At 37.3% G+C, this 27,271-nt stretch overlaps 1 protein-coding gene across 8 annotated transcripts in view; it reads right to left on the bottom strand.

Annotated features, from left to right (window-relative positions):
* Positions 1–414: 414 nt before the first annotated feature.
* Positions 415–27,271, bottom strand: part of RIC1 (RIC1 homolog, RAB6A GEF complex partner 1) — a 145,076-nt gene continuing 118,219 nt past the window's right edge. For 4 of the 8 annotated variants that reach the window (XM_004457386.5, XM_004457387.4, XM_004457388.4 and 1 more), the window contains exons 13-26: positions 26,807–26,845; positions 25,924–26,034; positions 24,956–25,045; positions 24,210–24,370; positions 22,867–23,005; positions 18,347–18,463; positions 17,171–17,899; positions 15,535–15,693; positions 15,310–15,446; positions 12,987–13,273; positions 11,950–12,141; positions 4,046–4,223; positions 3,672–3,860; positions 415–2,808 (exon numbers count right to left, since the gene is read on the bottom strand). In XM_004457386.5, coding sequence (XP_004457443.1) covers positions 2,520–2,808; positions 3,672–3,860; positions 4,046–4,223; positions 11,950–12,141; positions 12,987–13,273; positions 15,310–15,446; positions 15,535–15,693; positions 17,171–17,899; positions 18,347–18,463; positions 22,867–23,005; positions 24,210–24,370; positions 24,956–25,045; positions 25,924–26,034; positions 26,807–26,845 — 2,817 coding nt within the window. In that variant the 3' untranslated portion in view covers positions 415–2,519. The remainder of the gene's footprint in view (positions 2,809–3,671; positions 3,861–4,045; positions 4,224–11,949; positions 12,142–12,986; positions 13,274–15,309; positions 15,447–15,534; positions 15,694–17,170; positions 17,900–18,346; positions 18,464–22,866; positions 23,006–24,209; positions 24,371–24,955; positions 25,046–25,923; positions 26,035–26,806; positions 26,846–27,271) is intronic. The other 4 variants (XM_004457389.4, XM_058301819.1, XM_058301818.1 and 1 more) reach the window with 1 other exon arrangement.

Here is a 27,271-nt window from a genome sequence, read left to right as displayed (position 1 = left end):
ACAAAGAAGAACTCAAAATCACTTGTCTAGTCTCTTATAGACAAACTTTTGTTTGCTTGGTGGAGAGATATTGTATATGTAATTTTATGTCATTTTTATTATATTATGAACATTTTCCATGTCAATACTCTGAATATTTTTAAGTTATCTGTTATAATCTTCCATTGTCAGGCATTTGGGATGCTGCTAACTCTTGATCCTATTCTAGATAATTGAGACAAAAATATTTTAAATCTGTCAAGATTTTCAGTTCTTAAGGAAAGTTCTACAAAGTGGAACAGTAAAATGAAAATTTTTTTTGTGGCTTTTGATACACCTACTTTACTATTAACTATGCAATGAATATAAAACTTTTATTGTGTATATGCACATATATATTCACACACCCCAAGTTGAAAAAAAAAACACATGACAAAAGTAGCAGCAACTTTAATTAAAAGCAAAGGTTGAAACTAACCCTAAATGTCTTCTTTTGGTATCAGCAAATAATTTAAATGTATTTAGTAAACTTCAAATAATTAAACCAAGTCTTTAAATCCATTGGTTAAAATTATGGCTTAAACAGTTGATATGTGAACCAAACAACAAGGCAAAATTAAAAATTGAATTTTAAGTTAAAGTATACAATAAATTAATTACCAGAGAGGTATTTTCTGTAAACTTTCCAAATGTTTCTTCTTTGGGCTGCCTTCTCTTAATTGAAAAACAAACTAGAAGAAGAAAAGATTCATTCATGGGCTCATCCATTGGTAATATAATTAACTTCTTGGTGTTCTGCTTTCAAGAATGAGAGATGAACCCAGCAGCATAGTATTTTATTTAGAATATTTGAAAAGATCACAACTGTTTCCAATGGTAAATCATTTTTATTTATTCACACCAAGCACAAAGATAATTCTAGTTCTTCTCCCTAATAGACTAGGACAGGAGAGAAGAAATTTCAGTTTAGTTTCTTGCTGGGCTACTTGTCCTTATTTGGGAAATATTATTTTCCATCTTAAAATTTAGAGAAAGGTAAATCTGAAACAAAGACTTAAAAGTAGCACCAGGAGGACCAGGTATCAGTAACACATATTCCACCCATTCAGGAATTCTGCGAAATTATTTTACTTGTAATGGAGAAAAGTAAAATGATAGCAAATTACCAATTTCAAAAGAAACCTGGCTAGTAAAATGAAATCTAAACATTCACTTTGAAAAGCAAGGACAGGACCAAATTTTGTTTCTAAACTGCAACTGCACTATGAGAAAGAGGCTGTTATACATAGTGGTATGAATTTGGTCCACATCAAATACATTGTTATAAAAATAAGTTTGTTTTTGTAAAAAAAAAACAAAAAACCCACTGCATTCCTTTGTTCAAATTGCACAGTACAAACTATCTAAATTAATACTGTTATAAGGTAATTAGAATTACAGTAGATATATATGTTTAGTCAGAAGCAATTGAGTATGCAGTTATGTTTCCATAATGTATGAAAATTAAGTCATATATCTAGAAATACATAAAATATTTTAAGTTACAATGAATGCATTGTTTACATTTTTAGTAGCCATGATAATACAGGATTCAGCAGTCTATTTACATAAAAGTCCATTTTATTCAATTTACAAAAGCAATAAATAAAAACTTCATTAACCTGCACAAACACGTTTCATTTCATGATCAGTGTGACCATTTCTGTTACTTTATGACCAAGCCAATAAACCTGTCCTTCTTTATAAAGACTATTCAGAAAGAGCCAAGCCCTGCCTTTATTCCAACAGTATATATGATAGCCATGCAGAATCCAGCATAAAATCTTACAAATTATAACATAAGCCCTAAAAATACGAACAGTGCCATTGAATATATTTACACAAGTACTCACATATACATACAGTTCTTTGATACAAAATAGTAGTATCTAACATAACAGCATAATTGTTAAGAACCCCTCAGACCTCTGCCTACACTGATGTAGCAGTAATCAAGTTTCCCCAAACCGGCACATTAACTCACAGGCCTCCATCATATTGGCACAATGTCATAATGTGTAGGGGAGGCATCTATTCAGTGGGGCCAATCACGGAGCAAACAGGGAGCTCAAGTACCTGATGAGCAGAACAAGCACCTTCGCATTTATTTTTAAAAAAGCAGACTGGACACACTCTAAATCAGCAATTGTGTGAGAAGCTGAAGTACTGAAAAAGGAAGCTCATCTGGGACAAAATGATCCCTATGATTTAAGAGCTACTAACCTTTAAGAATAAAACCAGAATATTCCCATGTACATCTGTACAATAGCCTTTATTACTTTATACTGCAATTTTAAAAAATATTTTTAATAAAAGATTTGATATCACATTTTTATCAAGTCAAATTTCTTGGAGCAGAAAGAGTTAAAATCTAGTAATAGTTATGAGTCTTTGAGCTGAGTCCTTTCCCCCTTTTAAATCATCCAACTAGGTCACAGTGTACTCAGCTGAATACCGCTTCTAAAATTAATACTGCCTGTGGTGATGGTACTCTGCTGTTGTTAGGACACAGAACAATCGTAAGTCCCATCTGGAAAAGATTCCTCCTCCTCTGCTCCGGCTGCGTCCTCCTCTTTCCAGCTGACTGCACTGCTACCTCCGATCTCACCCTGGGGGATGCATCCGTGGCCTGAGGAACCCCTGCCCTCCTCTGCCCGGGGGCTAGTCTGTTCAGGAGTCTTACCCACAGTTACAGGCTGGAAGGCTTCAGGCTGGACCTGTTGTTCTGTTATTTCACTGAGCTTCTGCAATTGTGGTTTAATGATGTTTAAAAATGGCTTATATCCAGGGCTAAGTAGAGGAAAAAAGAAATTAGCTCTCATCTATCATAGTTCAAAAGGCTCCAAAACAAAGAGGTAAATACTTGATATGGGGGAAGGAGAGAGGGAGGAAAAGCTTCTTGGGTGCCCTGGCCAGGACAGAGTAGAACTGAGCATAGGCATAGGTCTTAAATTTCTGAGCACTAGGAACAAAGACTTTTTTTTTTTTTTAAAGGAAGTACTGGGGATTGAACCTGGGACCTCATACATCAAAGCAGATGCTCAACCACTGAGCTATACCCACTTCACTAAGACAATTTTTATATTTGACCAGTTTCAAAATTAAAAATCATCTTCAAGGACCAACAGGACTTTAAGGTTGAGGAAAGGACCATCAGAGAGCATCTAACCAAGGAAAACTAGAACAAGTAAGTGAAGAAACTAGCCCCAAATCAAAGTTAATTGGTGAAGATGGGGCTGGTATCCAAAGGTCTTAACCCCCACTATTTTTTATTTGTACTTGCTAGTAACTATCATGAAATGTTAAGTTCACATAGTTCTTGAATGTTTAGGTTATTACTTTCAAATCCTCAAAACTACAAATCTCAAGTTCCTGTCTAATCCAAGATCTTTCGTACGGCATCAATCTGAGGTCAGTGGCATGTTCACATGGAAACCATAAACTGACCAACACTGTAAGTTTACTGACATTATTATCGAACTAAATGTTGGGCATAGAATGGTTGCTCAAGGAAATAGCCTTAAAAAGTGAAAACATTTTATTTCTACCAATCTAAACTCCAAAGTAAATGAACCACAACTAAGCCTTAAAGTGAAAGGACAGGATTCTCCAAAGGACAGTCAAGATATCAAGCCTAAAGGAACAATACTTACCAATCTGTACAGGCCCATCTGTCCACAGCATGTAGCCCTGTCTTTATGTTCTGTAACATCTCTCCATCTACTTCTGTAGATTGTATAATAACCAAAATCTGGTTTATTACTGAGGATTCTCTAAGAATCAGTCCTATGACAATGCACCAGTCCAGACATCCTGCCTCCATGAAGATATGTAGCAAATATCTATATAAAACCAGAAACAAAATGATCTGTACTAAGATATATGTAAGTAAATAAGCAATACTTACATAAAAAACAGAAAATACATGAAGGGCAATGTTTACCAGGAAAGTAGCCTCTGTACCCTGTATGCCCAAATACCCTGAGAATAAGCATTCTGTGCTGTCAACAATAGCTGAGAAACTCACCGAAGCTGGACCTGGGATTTGTGAGGCCCTTTACTCGCCAACTCCATGGAGATGTGCTCTAGCTCTGACTGGGTTAAACTGAGTGTGGAGAAATTTTCATCCACCATTGTCCAGTCCCCATCCACCATGGAACTACTTTCAGTCAAGTCTGTGGCTGAACCAATACTGCATTCATCACCTGATAAGGAATTGCCAAAAGTTATAAACTAGCTCCAAGAGGAAAATATTTTCCTTTATTTTTAAATATTAGCTTTTTCTTGGATGATTTTCCTTCAGGACTATAAAGCCAAATATTATATACACTGCCAAAAACCCATGTTATATGAACAGTAGTATTTTTTTAAAATGAGGGAGATAACCAACATTATATGCCACCTGATGGAAAAACACAAGGTTAAGTAGTCTTGCTCATCTACCAAAAAAATCTAACCTAGAATGTAGTCAGGTCTTTAGATTCAACTACTAATTTATAGGAAACACAGAGGATCCTGTTAAACTAAACCAAAGAAAACTAAGATGATGTGGCAGGAGTAGGATTGGGGACAGATGACTATCCCTTAGCAAGAGAATTAAAAACTCCGGCAATCACAATGGGTGCACCTTATTTGGATCCTAATTCAAACAAATCATTACATTTATGAAAAAACTGGATATTTGAATACTTATAGTGGGTATTTTATAGGATTAAAGAATTAAAGTTAAATTTTTGGAAGGTACTGACTATAATAATTTTTTATAATTATTTTTTAAAAAGGGAGTACTTATCTTTTAGATATACATTTTGAAGTATTTATTGATGAACTATCTCAGATTTGTTTCTAAATAAAGTGTGGGGGGGAGTAGATGGAATAATTTTTGCCCATGAGTTGGTAATTACTGAAGCTAGATGATAAGTACATGGGGAGAGAAGTTCACTATACTATTATGTCTTTTTAGAAGTTTTAAAAAATATTAATGGCAACTGTTTGCCTCCCCACACAGCAGCATCTCAGGTAAGGAGTGATGACAGATGGATAAACAAACATTTGGCAAACTGTGGAATCATAACAATACCTATTTCTTATAATTACATAGTCCTATGCCTACATAAATCACATCAAAACTTCTTCAGTTTGTAATGTATTTACTACTACAGAGCACAGGCTCTGTAAAGGGCCAGAGAATAAATATTTTAGGTTTTGCAGGCCCAGGACAAAAACCAAGGAACTTACAGAACAAGAGAAAAAGCAAATTTCCATTAATTTTTATTGATTAAAATTTTTAAAAGTTAAAATAGTGTATAACTTTTTTTATAATACAGGTATACTTATGAGACGAATGGCACTCATAATATGGAGATAATTTGATTACCTGGGGTCAAAGTTAGTGTTCCCTTATCATCAAAATCTTAAAAAAAAAAAAAATCAATTGCAAGGTTCATCTATTAAGGCTGATCTGTAACAAGACTTTACCTATTTCATCTTTGAAAATGTCCTGTTTTTTTAGATACTGCTAAACACCAGTCCTCAAGGAATATAATTTTAAATACTCATACTCTTCTCTTAGGAGACATTTATAGAATTCTATTAAATTCTTTCTCTTGATACTTTGTGTTTTAGCATACTATTACTTGCAGATTAATCACTTCCAGTCAGCTTTTCTAAGATATGAATGGAAAGGCACAAACTGCCAGATTTTTAAGAAAGACTATAACTTAAAGAATAGAAAAAAGAAACTCAGAAGAAACAGTCTGGGCAGGGAGGAGAAGGTAACATCTGGGGGACCATAATAGTAGCTTCAGAGAGTTAAGAGACAAAGATATTTTCATGGAATATAGGATTCTACAAGTAAAAACATTTAGAGAAAAAAAAATTCTTGAAAACCAAGATGAGAACACATCAATCCAGCAGACGTGAATGGAAATTAAAGTTAAAATAATCACCCAGAAAGTAAGGAAAAATGTAAAAATGTGTGTGTATGAAAGAAATGTCATGAAATACAGAAGTTTCATCAGGGAAGTATAATATCCAAATAATCAGAGCTCTAACAAGAGAAGAGAAAAACTGGAACTATTTTTTAAAAATTTCTAGAATGGCTTAGCACAATGAATACCCACATACCACTGTGTAATTTCTGAAAACACAAGATTAAGAGGGCCTCCTAAAAGGCTCCAGAAAGAAAAAAGATCACATAAAAACAATCAGGGAAAACAGAATTGTACCAGACTTTTAAATAGCAATGCTTGTAAAAATTTACTTCCCATATACTCTTTCTCTGGAAGGTACTAAAATGTGAGAATAAACCAAGAAAAAAGAAGATGTAAGATTCAAGGACTGTGGATCCCACATAGGAAAACCTGGGTTGCAGGCCTAGAAAGCAACCAATCCTGATTGAAATGGAACAAGGACAAGCACAATGAAAAAAGTGGAACTGACTGATTACTGCATGTATTTTAGTGTATTGGGAAGAGAGTCAGGGGTTGAATCAGTGACAGGTATTAAAAACTCAAGCCAAAACAAAGACAAACCTGAGGCAGTCCAAGGAAAAAGAAAAAGTTGTTCAAGAAAAAATGTGGGGAGCGAATACAGATCAAGTGATTCAGCACCTGCTTCCCACGCAGGTGTACTGGGTTCAATCCCCAATACCTCCTAGAAATAAATAAATAAAAATAAAAATTAAGAAAATTTTTAAATAGGAAGAAAGTACAATCATAGTAAGCCCAGGCTCAGCTGTGAGTATATCTATACTTATAAACACTGAATACTGATTCAGCATAAAATTCTTTTGACTTATTAGAAGGACGGAGGAGGGAATCTATGTTGTGACAGGTGATATAAGGGAGCTAAACTTTCATCTTCAACAGCATAAACTGACAGATGATATTTAAAATTAAGAAAGAAAAACAACTTATGGAATGCCAGTGTGAGGAGCCCCTGTGGACCTATTCCCCAAGATGATTAAAATTTAAAAAAATTTAAACCTCTGGAAATTGCCCTAGGCATATAGCAAATGAAAAAAAATTATTTAAGAAAATCTATTAAATCTTGGAAAGAACAATGAATTTGCGACACTTGAGTGATAACCTGCTCCTTCCTCTCACCTCTAGCTCAGGTGGCAGAAACTCTACTCAGATTGTGTGTGGCCAAGAAGATAGAGCTCCCTGCTCCACAGCTCCCCGTCAAGGGATCTCACTGGGAGGGGCAGGCTGCCAGCATTTTTCATCCCTTCCTAGTACTAGGTATAGAAGATAAACTCCAGGTGAGTGTGGCCGAGAGCTTGGGGTCTCCCTTCCACCCAGTCTCCACTGGTAGGGCAGAGGCTCTACTCCAAGCATGATAGGTACTGGGGTCCTGATCACCCTCACCCCAACTCGCTTGTAAGGAAGAGGTTCCATGTCTAGAGAAGTAAGCTAAGAAGACCAGAGGCTTCTGTCTCCTCCTAGCATTCACAGCAGTGACTCAGAGATTTTGCCCAAGGGGAGAGTCGGTCCAGAGAACAGAGAGCTCTGGAAGTAATACCCAAAGAAAGAAGTTCAAGCCTAAGGGTACTCTTGAAAACAATGGAAATTTCGGTGGTAAGCAATTAAGAGGAGGCTGTTAGCTTTAAGAGAACAACACACTAAACCAAGGGCCAGTTAGTCTACCAGAGAAAACCAGGGAAGAGACAGCTATTAAGAGCCCTCTCCAGTCAGAACATCTACCATTCAGATTGTTAAAGGTTGAAGATAAAGAAAGGACTTTGGCGGCAGACTTGGCCCAGTGGTTAGGGCATCCGTCTATCACATGGGAGGTCCATGGTTCAAACCCAGTTTGTTTGTTTGTTTGTTTGTTTATTTATTTCTGTCCCCTTCCCCCCCACCCTGGTTGTCTGTTCTCTGTGTCTATTTGCTACGTCTTCTTTGTCCCCTTCTGTTGTTGTCAGTGGCATGGGAATCTGTGTTTCTTTTTGTTGCGTCATCTTGTGTCAGCTCTCTGTGTGAGCGGCGCCATTCCTGGGCAGGCTGCACTTTCTTTCGTGCTGGGCGGCTCTCCTTACGGGGTACACTCTGCACGTGGGGCTCCTCTACGTGGGGGACACCCCTGTGTGGCAGGGCACTCCTTGCACGCATCAGCACTGCGCATGGGCCAGCTCCACATGGGTCAAGGAGGCCCGGGGTTTGAACTGCAGACCTCCCATGTGGTAGACGGATGCCCTAACCACTGGGCCAAGTCCGCTTCCTAGCCCTGGGCCTCCTTGACCCGTGTGCAGCTGGCCCATGCGCAGCGCTGATGATGCGCAAGGAGTGCCATGCCACGCAGGGATGTCCTCTGCGTAGGGGAGCCCGACACACAAGGAGTGCGCCCCATAAGGAGAACTGCCCAGCGCAAAAGAAAGTGCAGCCTGCCCAGGAATGGCGCCGCACACACGGAGAGATGACGCAGCAAGATGACGCAACAAAAAGAAACACAGATTCCCGTGCCGCTGACAACAACAGAAGCGAACAAAGAAGATGCAGCAAATAGACACAGAGAACAGACAACTGGGGTGGGGGGGAGAAAGGGAGAGAAATAAATAAATTAGAAAAAAAAAAAAGGACTCTGAGAGCAGCAAGAGAAAAGCAATGATTACTTATAAGGGAGCCTCAATAAAGCTAAATGTTGATCTCTCATCAGAAACCATGGAGTCAAGAAGGCAGTGGTACAGTGTATTTAAGGTATAAAGAGAAAAACTACCAGCCAAGAATGCTTTATCCAGCAAAACTATCCTTCAGAAATGAAGGTGAGTTTTAAGTCCTTACAGAAAAACATGTTACCAAGAGATCAAATCTATAGGAGATATTAAGTGTGTGTTACAGTCTGAAAGGAAATGACAAAGGCAAGTGCCCTGGAGAAGAGTACAGAAATGAAGAACATAAGGAAGAGAAACTGAAAAGGTTAAAAGACAGATGACAATAGTTATGACAGCAGAAAGCCAAGGGATAAAATGGACGAAGTAATGCCTTTATTAGTAATACTGAAAGTTAAAGGATCGAACTCCCCAATTAAAAGACACCAGCTGACAGAATGGATAAAAAAATATGAGCCATCTATTTGTTGTATATGAGAGACTCAACATAGATGGAAGGACACAATCAGGCAGAAAGTGAAAGTTTGGAAAAAAGATGTTCCACGTTAATAGCAAAAAAAAAAAAAAAAAAAGACAGGTATTAGATACTGACATGGGATAAAACATTGAAAATGCAAAACTGTTACAAGTAATGAAGAATGTTACTACAGATTTTAAAAAGGTAAAATTCACCTAGAAGAAATCACAATAATAAGTACTTATGCACCTAACATAGGTGCCCCAAAATACATGAGAGACACTGGCAAAACAGAAGGAAGAAATAGATAGCTCTACATTAATATGGTTGGAGACTTCAACACTCCATTCTCAGCATTAGACAGACCATCTGGACAGAGGATAAATAAGGAAACAGAGCTCAAATAATATGATAAATGAACTAGACCTGAAAGACATTTATAGAACATTATGCCCCCAAACTACAGGATATACATTCTTCTCAAGTGTGCATGGATTTTTCTCCAGGATAGACCATATGATGGGTCATAAGTCAGATCTCAAAAAATCTAAAAACAATGAAATTAAACAAAACACTTTTTCTCTGATCATACTGGAATAAAATTGGAAATTAACAATAGGTAGAAAAAAGGCAAATTCGCAAATATATAAATAATACACTCAATTAGTGGGTCAAATCAACTCTATATAGTTAACATACTTGCTTTTTCTTCTCTGAGCTTTGTTAAAAGACATAAATGTATACAAAGTAATAATTATAACAATGTATTCTTGGGTTTGTGACATATACAGATATGTATAACATTAATAGCACAAAAGGGGGGAAGAGGGAATAGAGGGATATAGAAGTAACATTTTCATATTTCACTGGAATTAATAAATCTTAAATTGATTAAAGTGTATATGGTAAACCCTAGAATAACTGCTAAGAAATTAACTTGAAAAATATATAATTAAAGCAGCCAGTAATTCCTCCATCTTATTTGGAAATATAAAGGTAAACAGATATCAGCTGCAAGAGTTGAAAAGCGATTTACACCTCTGTAGGTGAGAATTATGAGTTGAGGGAGGAAAGTGGTGCAACAGGGACTGCTCTTTTTGTTATAAACTGTGTAAAATTACTTGACTTTTAAATTATGTACTGTATATTTGATAAAAATTAAAATTACTATTGATAGATCAAGGGCTTCTATAGTTACTCAAACTGTATAACAATCTCTGTGGCTTTTTTTAAAAACAATAACCCAGAAGAATACAAATAGAATTATACACTGGAGTATTTATTATTGCTAGGATTCCACAAAAAAAATTTATCAGTTTCTCAGCTAAGTAGGGAATTTCTAGGTTGTAACATTTTGACTTGGTGATTCTTCTAGGACTGATGATGATGTCACTAGCCTGGGGGAGGGGTGAAGGTAATGTGAAGTAGTACAGCACAGTGGCTTTGGTGTCACAGATCTGGTTCAAATTTTGTCTTTGCCCCATAACAGCTGTTATTTAACCTCAGTCTCAGTTTCCTCAACTCTAAGATGGGGATAAAGATATCTTCACGGCAAATTTTTTGAAAGAATTAAAAGAGATCTGGTGCATTATAAATATGCCACAGAGGAAGCAGATGTGGCTCAAGCAGTTGAGAACCCACCTCCCATAGGGGAGGTCTCAGTTTAGGTTTCTGGTGCCTCCTGAAAAAAACAAAAACAAACAACAAGCAAAACAAATGAAAAAAATCAACTCAGGGAAGCTGATGTGACTCAGTGGTTGAATGCTACCTTCCCACATACAAGGTCCCGGGTTCAACTCCTAGTCCCAAGTATCTCAAAAAAAAAAAAAAAAAAAAAAAAAAAAAAAAAAGAGCCATAAAGTGGTCTCCATCATCACTATTACCATTATGTATTCTACCTTGAAGAAATCCTTTTCTTCCCTTAGATGTCAGCAAAATTATTCTGTAAAGGGACCGACAGTAAATATTTTAGGCTTTGAGGGCCATACAATGCCTGTTGCAGCTACTCACCTCTGCTGCTTAAATGGGAAAGCAAGCAAAGACTATATATAAACAAAGGGGTACAGCTGTGTTATATATAAAAACAGTCTGTGGGCTGGATTTGGCCACTGGCCATTGTTTGCAAACCCAAATTTGCAGATTTTGCTTTCCTACGCTTCAAGTCCTTAATTTGGACCTCCTGATTGGACCCACTTTGTTGCTGGGAGTCTGAGGCTCCAAGGACACTGATCCTGAGGGTCTCAGTAACCAAACTTTACCAAGTTCCAGGATGACTGTGGGGACTGCTTCCTGATTCCTCTAGCCACTTTTAGGGCTTTGCCGGAACTAGCAGCTACATCTCAATGGGAGTGCAACAGTGCGGTGCTGCCTCTACTCCTGCCACATTCCTTTTCTCTCTGCCACATTCAATCCCAGCCACATGATTTTGGAGAGAATAAGTTTCAACATGCTAATTCAGCATGACTGCTGATCTCTAGCTAAATCAAGGACAAATACTTTCTTATTTGCTTATGAATATTTTCCTTTCCCACTATTGGGATATATGAAATAAAATATCTTTTCCACAGAAAACACCAGAGGAAGCAAGTAGTTAATTAGAAAGGAGGCTCTTTTACTGGAGATTTATCATAGAGTCATGCCTATTTAAAATACATAAGGGAAAAAAAATACATAAGGCAAAGTATAGTCAAGGCCAATTTGCCCTTGTTCTAGGAACTGTTTAGTCTCTACCAGATATTAAAAGCTAATCCTCAAGGACACATCTTGAAAGACAAGAGTGAAGCCCTTCTCTCTGAAGTGCTACTGCACATATGCTTTCTTCCAAAGGAAATGAAGAAGAGCCAGGACTTAAAATGATATTTACCTTTATTAAACAAAGGTGACAGGAAGGCATCTTGTGTTTGTGGTCCATGGGATGAGGCTGAGTCTATCTCATGATGGGTGGAGCCAATGTTGCCGAGCCAGCTCTGACTTTGTTGGACATTAGAGATGCCAGCATCCATATCAAGGTTTAAAAAAGGGTCAGCTGATTGAGACTTTAATAGTTGCTCTCCTACTGCATAGTGGGTTTAAAACAAATAAACAAAAATGGGGAGAGAAATTCAAGATATGCATATTACCATTTCCAAGAGTTCTTTCAGCCTTTCTCTGCAAAATACTGATTGTTTTATGATTTCATCCACCCATAAACTAGAGATGTGACATTTTAACAAACCAGACTGATCACATAATGCTATCTAATAGTCATATACATCATCTTATATCATACTAGAACTAGGCACAACCTTCCTCAATCTTTTAAGTATTTGTCTTGGTTTTTCAGACATGAAGTTTCCAAATACAACAATAAAAGGTTTACATTTAAAATTTCATAAATAGTATTAACTACAGCAGTCTTCTGAAAAAGAACTGAACTAAAAAACTTTATCCTTTAATTTTTTTTTTTCACTGAAATATGCAGTTTCACTCTGTCCTCTGACAGTTTAGAAGATGGCCCAAGCTCACAAAGTTGCATTATTACCATTTTCCTGGAATGATTCCTTTTAGGTAGATCACAATTTAGCTTATTATGAGATCCATGACTGACTACTTTCAAAATCCTTCCGACAATAAGGTAAATATGGTAGCTTTTATATTCAGCCACTTCTCAATTTGTTAATAATCTGTGATAAGAGTGGTTGGACTTATAGACTAGATTTCAAAATCTCAAGACTTAGGGACATAGGTTCTACTTTATTTACATCCTTGGTCAAATGGAGAAGTTCCAACTGATGTATAAAAAGCTGGCTTTTTATCTGATCCTGAGTTTGGAATGCAGATTTCATGACTATCAACTAACAACAAATAGCTGGAATAAAATATACAATTCTTCTTGTACAAATGACAGTAGTTCTACATTACCTGTTCGGTATTTTCCATTCTTAAAAGGAGAATTGAAAGAAGAGGCTGGGATGATGGGAAGTGGCCACAGGAAATCTTTGTGGAGTCTCTTCAGGGCTATCACAAAGTTGTCCACCCGGGCGGCTCGTGTACGTTCCTTGCAGAGCCAACTAATCAGTTCAAAGCCCAGCTGGGCTGCAAAGCAGCCAAGGTCCTTTAGTCGTACTTCCTCTAATAGGCGCCGAGCATGTCTCCAGAGCATCATGTCAATATACATGTTCTCAGCACAGTCACTGTCTTTGCTCCATCTATAAGTGAGAACACAAGAATGCTGTGGAACAATCTTTACTGGAGGACTTCACATACTTTCATGCAGTAGCATTGATAAAGCTGACAAGAAGGTTAGAGATCCAAGATCAAACTGCTGAACAATACCTGGAACAGAGTAGGCTCTCAAAACTATATGTAGAACAAATACATGGGCTAGGAAAAATCAAAAGACAAAAAAAGCCAAATCTAGGGAGATGGCAGTGATTGCTGAAGGAAATAAAAGCGATAAATAAAAGTACTTAAAAAGATCAATGAAAAGAGAAAGATTAGATCAAAGAAACTAAGGACACAGAACCAAAGTGAAATGAAATGAGCTACACAGATGCATGAAACTAAAACTGATTTTTAAAAATTAGTGACTTGACCAATAAAAATCATCCCTTATTCAGATGAGCTGATATGGTGTAATCAGCACACTATGTGCTTTCAGATGAGAGGGAATGCAGTGCAGTGGTAGACTTATTAGTTTCTGGAGCGGGACTGCCTGGATTCAGATCCTGGCTCTGCTACTCATTAGCTGTGGGACCACATGCAAGTTTATTTTTATGGGCCTCTGCTTCTTCACCTGTAAAGTGTGGTTAATAACAGTATCCACCTTCACAGAGTTGTTGCATAGATAAATGATCTAATACATGGAAACGCTGAGAATGGTAGCTAGCACAAAATGAGCACTTAGTAATTATTAGCCAATTCACTTGTTTGCCTGGCAAGTGTTTATAGACCACCGGGGTTGCATTTTACATGATTGTGTGTAGATGTAGTATGTTGGTATGTTAGAGGTCAATGGTCAGTGATAAAGTAGTAAAACATCACAATAAAAAGTACTGAAGAAGACCTTATTATGTGCCAGGGAATACAGTAAGAGTATGAACAGAATATAAAGAAAGGATTAGGAAAGAGAAAAATAAGAGCCAACAATATGTAACAACACGGGCAAAAATAAAATGACCTCACAAAGCAGAGAAAATTCTAACAAATTTATAATATTCTGTTTTAGTTCATGGTCACCCATCTGTGGGTAAGGTACGCTTTAGTCTCCAGGGTATGCTTTTTCTTGGCTCTCCTATGGTCATTAAACTTCTCCAAACAAGAGTCACAGGAGAATCAAATGCATGAATGCTAAATTTTTAGTTTTTGTTGAGAGGTACTGTTGAAAGAAAGGTATATCTATTGCTGACTGAAGAAAGATTCTGCATTATCTGTACATTTATTAATATTTCTCTTTCTATTCCAATCCTGTTATTTTTAATTTTTAAATTTTGTTTTTTTAATATATTTTTTATTTTTAAAAGATAATCAGATTACATAAAATGTTACATAAAAAAATACAAGGGATTCCCACATGCCCCACTCCCCACACCTCCCACCCTTCCCCACATTAACCTCTCTCATTAGTGTGGCACATTCATTACAACTGATGAACACATCTTGGAGCATTGCCACTAATCACGGCTTTATAGCTTACATTGCAGTTTACACTCTCTCCCACTCAATTCCGTAGGTTATGGCTATATATATATAATGATCCATATCTATCTTTGCAATGTCACTCAGAACAATTCCAAGTCTTGAAATTGCCCCCATATTATACCTCTCTGTCCCTTTCCCCGACTTCAGCACCTCTAGTGGCCACTGATTCCACATCAATGATATAATTTCTTTCATGCTAGAACCACAATAAGTCTACAGCAGAACACCAGTTAAGTCCACTCGAGTTCATATTTTATTCCCCAATCCTGAGCCAGTCCTCTCTTATTAGAAGTAAAGTTTGCTGCACTGAGAACAGGTAAGACTTGCCCTAGTACCAAGGGTCAAAAACTGTACAAAGAGTTTTAGCAATGAGTTTTGGGGGAAGAAAAAAATCAAGCTCCTCTGGAGTCTCTATGCCTTTTGGAGATGGAAAAAGGAATTACAATTGGATCAAACAGTTGTTCCCATAAACCTAGTTTTACAGATGCCTTGAAATGCAGTGTCATAGAACATCTGAATAGCAGTAATATTCTTTATTCTTTACCTTTTCCCAGAAGGACCAGATGGCATACTTAGTGTCTTCTGTAAGCTAAATTTACTAGCAGGAACATTCTCAGCTGACTGGGATAAACTGATGCTCCGATTCCTGAAGAACTCAAATCCACCACTTGAACTGGGTTCCTATGATTATAAACAACGTACAGTATGGTTAGACAAGGATACCATGTAGGTGTATGGTCTAGAGAAGCTACATAATTTTGCAACTAACCTGAGCTGTAGGTGTGGATGGAGGCGTTTCAGATTCTCCAGAGCCAATGGCTTTAAGAAATCTAATCATGTGTCGACATAGGTCCCATTTGCCTTGTTCTAGTGCTGTGCTGAACAGAAGGGTGGCATGTTGCCTACTTACTGCTGGGACTTCCATGTTCTATAAAAACAACCAAGGAAAACAGAACTCCTTCTACACTTTGCATGATTTGAGAAGAAATGAGCACTTCTTTATCTCCACAGTTCCCTAAATCCAGGGAAGGAACCAGCAGCTACAACACTATAAGAATTAGTTTAACACTAAGATTAAAAAGAGCTTTAAAAAGTACCATGCAAGGGAAAGTGAGTACTCTGGGCTATAATAAAAGTTTATTGAATTCCTGCCAACTCAAGCACCTTACCTACTTTATTTCATGTCATTCTCCCAGTGCCTGCAAAATAGGCTTATCATCCCTATTTTACAGGTGAGGACACTGAGGTTAACTTGTTGAAGATCAACAGAAAAGCAAGAATATAAATCTAGGTCTGCCCAACTCCAATGTTCTGTCTCCTAGGGAAGACAGTTTTCTGAGGACATGACCAAAAAATCTGCTTTGGGCAATGGGAAGTAGAAATACCATACATTCAGCATCCTCAATAATTTTGTCACAAATCCAATCTTACAACCTACCTTGGCCTTCAAGGAAGGTGTCAAATAGATAAGTTTTAGCTGTACATCTAACAAGTCACAGCAACTCAGGAAATCTCCCAGAGAAAAAGTTTCCAATCCCATTGCTAAGAAAGTCACTGAAGTCTAGAGAGGAACCTAAAATACAACAGCTGCATTTTATTATGTTTTTATAATTTCTGTGGCTTTTTCTTTAGGCCTGCCAAAGTATTACAGAATCACAGGGCCATCTCATCTAGCCTCATGCTTGAATATCTTCTCTGGTTTCAATCAGTTGCCATGAAGCAAATAAGCTGATAGGAAATATACTTCATGTAGAGTTTCAAACTATATGGTTAATCAGGACTATGGTTAGCTTCTTATATCAAAGAAAATAACAATAATTCAAAAGAACCTTCATGTGTAACCTATCAAATCCATATCAGACTGACAGGAACAACAAATGATCAAGCCCTTTTTCCCAACATAATGAAACAAATTTTCATGAGTCTCACAGAACCCATTATTTTGAGGAAAATCATATACCAATGATGGTCATTACTGCTGCAGGCCTGAACTGTCTCAGATGGCTATGGGAAACCTAATGTAAGGAAAGCACTGTGTTATGACCCATTTTCTATTCCAAGCCCTGTCAGTAATTCTTCGCAGTAAGAAAACAAACCTGCTAGTGTGGGGATCTCAGATAAATTCATTATTATGGAAAACAACAGTCTACTCCCACTCTAAACTTATCAATTTATTTTAGTTCTACTGAGGGAGAGACAGGATTAAAAACCCCAACTTTACTTTGTGACATTCAGAGAAATCTGCCATTATTTGACAAAACTGAGTTCTTCAACACATAAACTGAAGACTTGACTATATTAGTTCCTTAAACACCATCACAGTATCAACACACTGTTAAGCTCATTAATTCCGCTCTAAGTTAAGCTCATTAATTCCTGTCCCTTTACAAGAAGAAAATTGTTACCTGTAAGATAATAAGGTAAGAGGCAGCTGTGTCCAAATCCTGAGCCATCAAACATTCTTCAAATAAGTCCTTAGGGTTTCCAACGGCTGCAAAAAGATAATTCCACAGGGCGTATTCAGTCTTTCTGGCACAGTGGACAACTGTCTGCAGGAAGAGGGGGAACTCCGTGATAAATTTTGCCACAGTGGGAAGGAGAGGGTCGGGAATGGGCTCCCGTGAGGTAGCTTCTTCTTCCAGAACTTCATGGAGCATGAGCTCCAACACATGAGGGAAGTAAGGTAACGCAGCACAGGACTGGGCTAAGAGCAAGGCTTGCTCCCCAAGGTTCCTGACCAGAAGCTGGCGTAGAAGGTGGTGGAGGTAGATCTGAGAGGTTCTCTCCACAACACAGAAAGGGAAAAGCACTTCCAGCTGTTCCCTACCACTGTTCCGAGTATACAAAGAATCATAGAGTAAAGTGTCATTGACAGCACCAAGGACTAATGCGTCTTCAAACAGAACAGCCAGGGGGTAAATGTTGATGTGGAAAGGCAGCATGATCCGCTGGGACAAGAAGGAATGGGGTTTGCGGTGATCCCTAGGGAAGAGAGGGAGCCAAACTTTCATCCCTGCACCACCACAGCTCAGCCAGAGGGCCTCCAGGAGGTGACGTTTTTGTTTATTTGCTCGACAGGTAGTCCAGACATTTTCCACAGACTGGGCTAGTACAACAGGAGGACAGAACGGCAGCTGGAGAAGAGGAGACAACAATTAAGGTCTTTTTCCTAATTAGTTTCTAGGTACTAAGTCTTTCAAAATGATAGTGCAACAACTCCTTGGGGAAAGTTGGGGGATCTCTTTAGAATTAGAGGTAATTAAAGTACCCTGCCTTTCAAAGCATTTGCATTTAAATCTTAAAATAAAACAAAAACAAAGCCAGTTTCACAAGTTCATCCTTATTTTCCCATTAGAATTGGCAAATACTTATGCAGTTATATCCAGAGTAGGGAACATTTTATTACAATATCAGGCCCTAATCACCCTTCATACAGTCTCATATCCAGAGGCTTAAGACTAATTTTATATACTTTCTCATCTCCAAATCACACACAAAAACTCTCTCCTCTTAATTACATTTATTTCTTCATCCTAATCGCATATCATCTTAAGGTTCTAAATGATCTGCACTTCACTCACAAGTTTCCTTTGGTTAGAATTACTGTCCTTCTCCCGGATTTGAGGGCCTGATCTGTCCCTCTGCATCATGATGAGCTGTCCTGCAAGATTTAGCATAATACTCTCTGCATCACGAGCCTGAAAGAGAAATAAATTTGATTCATCCTAATTTTTAGATAAGTTTTCATCATCACTCCCCTCTCTGCCCCCAATCCATAAAATATACAGGTTAAATAACCAACAGTTTTGAGGGTGTTCTATGTACAGGCATTCCGTTAGGCTCTGTGGGAATAAAAATGAGCTTTCTGACTAGAGTGGAACAAAGCTTAGCACATAATGCAATTGCTGAACAATAAAAATGAATATAACATTGAGGGCAGTATTGAATTATATGGGAAAAATCAAGAAGACTTCAGAAGTTCATAAAATGAGAGATCCCTGAAGGGTGCATAGCTAAGGAAGGTTTATAGGATGAAATAGGACTTGGAGGATGAGGAAGACGTACATGAGTGGAAGGGAAAAGGGTTGGTGCTATAGTAATTGAAGAATGCAATGTAAATGAAGACATGGAGACCAGACAGACCAATTCTATTGAGTAGATGAGAACAATCCAATTAGACTAGGGAAATTATGAAAACAAAGCTGGATGGTATCAAGACCTTGAAGCAGAGCTTCGAAAACTAAGAAAAAGACCAACAAGAAATAAGTCACGTCATTTTTACCGGACCTGTGGTTGGCGTTTGGGTTGGTGTATACTCAGGAGACCTGAATCTCTGAACTATCCATGTGATGGCCAGGCCCTGGGCCTCAGCAGACTTGTAGCTCCTACCCTCTGGTTTCCTGGACTTACCCTGGCCTGCTGATAGGGAGGGGAAGATGGTCAACCACCATACCAGGGAGCCAAGGGTGCCTACAGCTGCAAGTAGGAGAACTGCATCCATCATCCATGTGGAATCTAAACTCTCTCTTGATGTAGAGGTGGACTGGACATAGCCATCCCAGGTCCACAAGATGGAGGAATAGAGTATGGATTAGAATGGACTTACTGGTGTTCTGCTGGGGAACTATTGTGATTAGTAAGGGAAGAAATTGTAGTAGTGATGTAGAGAGGGTGGCCACGGTGGCTGCTGATGGTCGGGAGAGGGAAGAAGAGATATGGTGTGGGGGCATTTTCAGGACAGGATTTGGAGTTGTCCTAGGTGGTGCTGCAGGGATGGATGCTGGACGTTGTGTGTCCTGTTGTGGCCCACTGGGTGGACTGGGGGAGAGTGTGGACTACAATGTGTACCACTGCCAAGTGCTGCAGCAGTTCTCCAGAATGTATTCACCAGGTGCAGTGGATGTGCCACAATGATAGAAGAGTTTGTTGATGGGGGAGGGGTAGCGTGGGTGGGATGGGAGGTATTTTTTGAATGTAACATTTAAAAGAAAATAAAGAAAAAAAAATAATAAAGGGGAAAAAAAGAAATAAGCCAGTACTTAAGCTTCCTGAATCAGGGAGTTATTAAATAACCTGAGTTACTTAGTATGGATTACTGGGGAGAAGCAGACTTTATGAGTGTTGTAATTCTTCAGGAATAAAGGAAACAGTCTGCCTTTTTGTTACGCAAATTTTCAATCAAACCCCAAAGTAAAGAGTCTAGAATAATTTCCCATTGATCCCTATCACCTAGTTAAACAATTAATTAAAACAATTAAATTTCCACCTGTAAAGAGGAAGAGCATTTTGATAAAAAACAAAAAAACAGAAAAAAAAAAAACTACAATAAAACTTATTGAAATCCTAGATATGAAGGAAAGAAAAAGACTGCTGAATCGAAGTTATATTTCAAAGTATAGAATCTGGGTGAGATGCTAGGGAAAATGAGATTATCACTGTTAGAAGTTAGGAGGAGAAAATAGTTTTGGGAAGGGGAAATGGAGGAGTTTTTTCTTTTTTTCTTTCATGTATTAAATTTGAAAGAATCTTAAGGCTTTCAAGCAAAAATACTGAGAGATGACTCAATCAGAGATAAAAATGCCAGGATCATAAACATAAACGTGAGATTGGTAAACTCAGGAAACATGAGTTTTCTGAGGCAAAGAATACAAGGAGAAATGAGTAGAGGTCCACAGTTGGAGCTTTCAAAGGCTAGACAAGAAATAGGAAAGCACAATGCCACACAAACCAAAGGAGAAAAGAATTTCAGAAAGAAAAGAATTAGTATTTAGAAGAGGTAGGATTGTGTCCCAGCTTTAACACCTGCTTGGCTGGATGTATTTGATTACACTGCAAGTATTATTTAGGATTCAGTCAAGAAAACAGAAGTCACTCTATATATTCCAGTTGAAAAATACTCAGTTGTACAAAATGCTCTTCCTTAGAGCTTTCAGACTTTACAAGGGATTGGGTATAATAAAATGGCAAAAGAGTACAGAATGTTCACAGAATCTGTCATTCATATTTGCTTTAGACCAGGAGTTCGTCACCTTTTTTGTTCCCTGGACCCCTCTGCCAGTCAGTGAAAACCATGGGCCCCTTACTAAGCCCACACTATACTGTATATTATTTAATAACTATATCACACTCGTACCAACACATCCCCACAATAATAATGTTATTTTAAATTTTAATTCAAGCTCATGAACCCTTTCATGGACCCCTTGTTAGGAACCACTGCTTTAGACCATATCCAGATAGGTAATAAGCTTGATATGAACTGTTGTTAATTTAGAGAAGTAGAAATTAACAAAAAATCACAAAACCTCCAAGGAGGTACTTGTCACAAAGTCCAAGAACTTTACTTAGAAAGAAGTCATTAATTCCCCACTTAGCACTAATGATATGACTGAAAATTTGCAATTCTGCCCATAACACATTAGAAACAGCAAAAAACTAGGAGATATGAGAAGGAAGAATGGAACTTGAAAAAAGAGCTAAGAATTTGAATAACAGTAAAATGTAAGTAGGAAGCAAAGGAAAGAGAAAAATTGAAATACAAATCCAAGAATCAAAACAGTATGGCTGTTTGGGGATTGGCATAGGGATAACCTCCTTAAACCCTTCAAAAGACCTTAAGGGCATTTACTGCAATTCTCACATTCCTTCCACATTTATTAGCTAGAATTCTTCTGTAAAGAGAACCTTCCTTTATCAACAAGGATTATCTGGATACCATGAAATGTAATTTGTGGAGGAAATGGGAAGTATATTTTAGAGGATAAAACAACAAATTACAAGTTTATCAAGACAAGGGAAACCAAAAGATTAAGGGGTACAGAATAAATGTCATAAGAAAGATAGCTGACACAGATGGGAATATTTAGTGTATAGAAGAGAAGACACTAGGACTCATAGAAGGAAGTAAAGGGAATGCTGATGAATGACAAGCTGTCTGCAAATATATTAGGAGTCATTATGTAGAAGAGGGAGTAGGTTTATTATTTATTGTTCCAAAAAGCAGAGGACTGGGATAGACTGTTACAAATTAGATTTTAGATCCATATAAATAATAGGCTTGTGACAAGTACAACTGCAGTGGAAAAGGTTCTCTTATAATATACTGAATTCCCTATAAATGAACAGTCTAGTGCACTGTTTTTCTAACTATTTTATGGAACACTGAGGTTCAATTCAAGTGCATCAATAGGATGTAAAAAAGATAGACTGGCAGGTAAGACTGCTTTTTACTAATAAAATCTATTCAGGCTTTTCCTTTGAAAATGGGTTCATGTTGATAAAGTTTGGAAACCACTGGTGTAAGGAAAAGAGTCCTGAAGTAGAACTTATGTGACCTGGGTGGCACCACCATACACCTCATCACTTAAAACAGAAACCAAAAGGTTTTGCTTTCTCCTCATAATCATGTAATCACCAAGTTCTTTATATTCTACACTCATGTGACATTTTTCCATCTCCTTTTCACTACCCAAGTTCAGGCCACCAACACTGTTCACCTTGATCACTACAACAGCCTCCCAGCTAATCACCCTATGTCCAGTTTTGTCCCACTTCAGTTCATTTTCCCTTTATAGGACTTTATAAAACTGCAATCAATTGAGACCCAGTTTAAAACGCCACTCTGAAAATAAAGTCTGAAATTTTCAATATAGTCTACAAGACTCATTTACTCTCTCATACTCCACGTTCTAGCCACTCTAAAATTCTTTCAATTCCCCCAGTGTATCAGGTTTACCTTATCTATGGACCTTTGCTCTATTGTTACTTCTGCCTCTACTAACTCTTCAGGTTTCAATTTAAATGGTACAGCAATTTAAATGATGCAGACGTTCTTCTCTCATTGTCAAAACTATCCAGGTTTTTTTCAATATACTCTCACAATAACCTGTACTACTTTTTGGTACACACATCACAATCATAATAAATTATATGTAATTATTTGTTGAATGTCTGAGCAGAAATTTTGTGTTTTGACACTCCAGCATTTTCATACAACATACATACTAGACACTTAATAAACAAATAAATAGTTCCTGATATCTACTTAAAACACTAAAAACTGAGATGAAAACTCCAAAGAGCTCCAATAATGGAAAGGTACCTGCTGTGGTATTTTTAAGGTGATTCCATTCTCTGTACTCACTGATGTCAGAGTGACCGATACTACCAAGAAAGGATGAGGAATGTAGCGTGACATGGAGACCTCCTGAAGAACTTGAATAGTGGCAGTAAGAAATGGACTGCAAAAAACAAAGGAAACCCACATACTTCAACAATAATGCTAACAAGGTTTTTAAAAAATCTTTTCCACTTGTAATAATGTTACAAAGTTCATGTTTATGGAGGACCCAAATGTCTTCCACCTATTGCCCTCTCTTTCCCAAATATCCTTCAACAGTGATTGAGGGAAACTCTCACAGATAACACCCTTCTGGCTATTAAAAAAAAAATTAATGGCTGTTACAAAAAAAAACCACAACTCGGTAAAATAAAATTCAAGAGGTATAGTCTAAATACTACAAGCCAACTTAATGCCAAGAAGAATATAAGGCGGGGGACTTGGCCCAGTGGTTAGGGCATCTGTCTACCACATGGGAAGTCTGTGGTTCAAACCCTGGGCCTCCTTGACCCGTGTGGAGCTGGCCATGTGCAGTGCTGATGCGCCTAAGGAGTGCCATGCCACGCAGGGGTGTCCCCCACATAGGGGAGCCCCACGCGCAAGGAGTGCGCCCCGTAAGGAGAACCGCCCAGTGCAAAAGAAAGCGCAGCCTGCCTAAGAATGGCGCCACCCAGACGGAGAGCTGACACAACAAGATGACGCAACAAAAAGAAAAGATTCCCATGCCGCTGACAACAACAGAAGCAGACAAAGAAGACGACGCAGCAAATAGACACAGAGAACAGACAACCAGGGTGGGGTGGGGGGGGAAGGGGAGAGAAATAAATAAATAAATCTTTAAAAAAAAAAAAGAATAATATAAGCAACAATGTAGCGCCAACAGGACTGCAGGATTTTTCTACTCCAGACAACAACCATCTATCTCAGTGAAAAGTATAAAGTGTGTTGATGGTATGCTTCCTAAGGATTTAAAGCTGTGAACTCTTTAATATTACCCCAAGTCTTTGGAACAATATGATATTAACCACTTATTTTCAACATTGTAGGAAAAAAATTAGTATCTAAGGATTTATCCCATCCCTAATTAGGTTTTTTTCAAATGAATCCAGGAAGATTAGCTGAAGAGATTAGGTATGCTATTACTATTTTTTTGCAGCTAAAATATGACTACTACTATATAAATATCACTAATTAAAGCTCCTTTTGTTTTTAACTACTGGGAAAAAGGAAGCTGATTATAAACTAGAACAGATTAAAAAAAACCCAAAAACTACAGAGACACATGATAAAGAGCAAAAAAGTGATTTGTCATGTGCTATACTTACCCATCAGATCTTCTTTCAATACTGTATAAGCATATTGAACAGTCTGCTCTAAATACTATTACCATGTCCCGGAAGACACTAAGTAGTAATGTTTCAGCTTGTGCTTTGGTGATGTGAGCAAAGGCATTGTCCAGATTTGATGTTCGCAAGTATACTCTGAGCTAATGGAAACAGAAAGAAAATTATAGAAATAAAATGACTACCATGGATGATCAAATATATGAGACATGCTATTTTTTAATCTTTTTTCAATAAGAGGAGTTGACCTTCCTGAGCTTATGCTACGAATAACCAAAAGATGAAGTGACCAAAACTGTGAATTTGGGAATTGTACTATTATGAGATATTCCTTTTAAATCTGCATATTTAGACACAATGAACGAGGCCAGCAGTTTTTCAAATTATAAACATAAAAATCAGTAAATTAATAAATCTACGTCTAAAGATAGCTATTCTTATTAACTTTTCTGCTTTAAATATGTTTTTCTAGTTTCAAACTTTATAGTAAATGTCTAATAGCTAAAATCCTTAGAAAAACTTATCTTAGAAGTCCTGAGTATCACTTTAAAAAATTAAAAACCAGGAATAATCTGAAATAAAATCCTATTAGCTACAAATAGCCACATTTTTTATTAAAAAAGTAAAATGTTTTGTTCAATTTCCAGATTATTTTCATTTAAAACAAAACATGCTTAATATCTTTAAAATACAAAAATTTGTTATTTCTGAGAAAAAAATGTGTTTACCTCTTCTTGATGGTCATTTATATTATAACATGCAAGGACAATAAAATCATTCCACCAGGCTAAGCCTCCCGTCACAATCATATTTTGTTCCTTAAAAGACAAAAAACAAAACAAAAAAGACCCACATATTTACCTTTAATTATGTTGCCAGAAATTACAAAGAAAGTAATACATTTACAAAGTATTCCCAGGCAGACAATGAAGGCTCACATTATTGTCCCTCTACTCTCTATCCTCCCTACAATTAAATACATATTATTTTAGAGCCTTTATTGATAATAACTCATCTTATTTTAAAAACTAAAATTTTCTATAAGGCAGAAAATACATCTTTGAAAGAACTGAGTACCACACAGCATCATTTTCCCTCCATTCAACTGACCGAGGTTTAAATTTTGGCTTTATCGTTTATCAGCTGGGTGTCTTTGAATCCTACTTTCTCTTTTATAAAATGATGAGTAACACTGCTCTCCCTGGACTGTTACAAGGATTTGTGGGATAACATACATGAAAGCAACTTAAAGTGTCTGGTAGACACTAGGCACCTATTAAACGTTATTTCCTTCTCTTTTCCTTCTATTTGATTCTTCGAAAATCCCACTGCATATATATGTAAACTAATCAAATACAGATATTGCACACACATGCAGGGAATGACCTCAAATTTTGTGGAGATTTATTCTGATCACATCTGATGAACTCAACTTGAAATGTAAGGAGTAAATTCTGAAGTTAAAGAATTATAGGTTTAACCTTAACAAGAATTTAAAACATATAATTTCAGTACAAGATCCTTTATCAAGTATCAAGTACTTTATCAGAATCAACTCAGGACATAATTCAATATCACTTTTTTATATTTGGTTTTATTTATTTTTTAAAAGTAAAACATGAGTTAATTTAATAGCTTTTCATATTGTAGTCCTCTATACTTGGAAAAATTGGTTTTCAATTTCAAAAAGACTAACCTGGGTAATGTTTCCAAAAAGTTTCCATTTTTTGGTGAGTAAAGAGTAATGTGCAAAACCAAACTTGCCAACCACAGCAATATTTTGTCCGAGTTTATCAATAGCTGAAAACTGTTAAAAAAAAACACAAAAACCTCTTACTTTGCAAACCTACATACTTTATAAGGTATAAAAAGCTTAGTAATGTGTCAAGCAAACACAATTAGTAAATGTTTGCTAAGTGACTTACATATAAAATGCCAAATTTTAAAATGTTTATTTATATATATATTTGATAAAATTATAGCTGTTAATACACTAGTGAACAGCGGATCAAGTATTAAAATTTTAGTCTTATCAAACACACCTACTGGGGAAGTGGACTTAGCCCAATGGATAGGATAGGGCATCCGCCCACCACATGGGAAGTCCATGGTTCAAACCCCGGGCCTCCCTGACCCGTGTGCAGCTGGCCCATGCACAGTGCTGATGTGCACAAGGAGTGCTGTGCCACACAGGGATGTCCCCTGTGTAGGGGAGCCCCACGCGCAAGGAGTGTGCCCTGTAAGGACAGCCACCCAGCGCAAAAGAAAGTGCAGCCTGCCCAAGAATGGCGCTGCACACATGGAGAGCTGACACAAGACGATGCAACAAAAAGAAACACAGATTCCCAGTGCTGCTGATAAGGACAGAAGAAGTCACAAAAGAACACACAGTGAATGGACACAGAGAGCAGACAACTGGGGGGGAGGGAGGAAGGGGAGAGAAATCAATCAATCAATCAATCAATCTTAAAAAAAAAAAACAAAAAACAAAACCTACTGAAGGGTTCAATTTCCAGAATTCCTATGACAGCAAACCTTATCCAAGGAAGTTAACACCAACAACAGAAGAAATAACTTACCCGTATAGGCCAATTGCTTTCTAGATAGGTGCTTGAAATCTATAGAAAATAACACATCAGTCTGGTAAGACTACAGAAATGTAAACTTAAAGCATTTAAATAATTAATTTATTATAAGATTCATTTTCCTTCACAATGTTTAAAGTGCCCCCAAGTAATGGGTATTACCAGCAGAGTACTTGGCATTTACCATTTATATGCCATCCAGTATTTCTCATCCCTGTCTTAACCACTTTATTATAAGTTTCTAGACATCAGTTTTCCTCCTCCTTTCTCAAAATTCTTGCTCATTTGTTTTAAATAACAAACATTCAATAAACACAGACTGACAAGACAGTTTTAGACAAGCGCTCACAAGGGCAACCAAAACTTGTGTTGATGAACACAGTATAGGTTTGCTCTGGTGAACCATTCCCAACCACTTTATCTAATGAAATTAGAGCCTCAGCAAGAGTTCTTTTAGTT

This window comes from Dasypus novemcinctus, chromosome 8, assembly GCF_030445035.2.
Source record: "Dasypus novemcinctus isolate mDasNov1 chromosome 8, mDasNov1.1.hap2, whole genome shotgun sequence".
Taxonomy (NCBI): Eukaryota; Metazoa; Chordata; class Mammalia; order Cingulata; family Dasypodidae; genus Dasypus; species Dasypus novemcinctus.
Note: the sequence above shows the minus strand (reverse complement) of the source record. Positions and strands in the feature narration are given on the sequence as shown.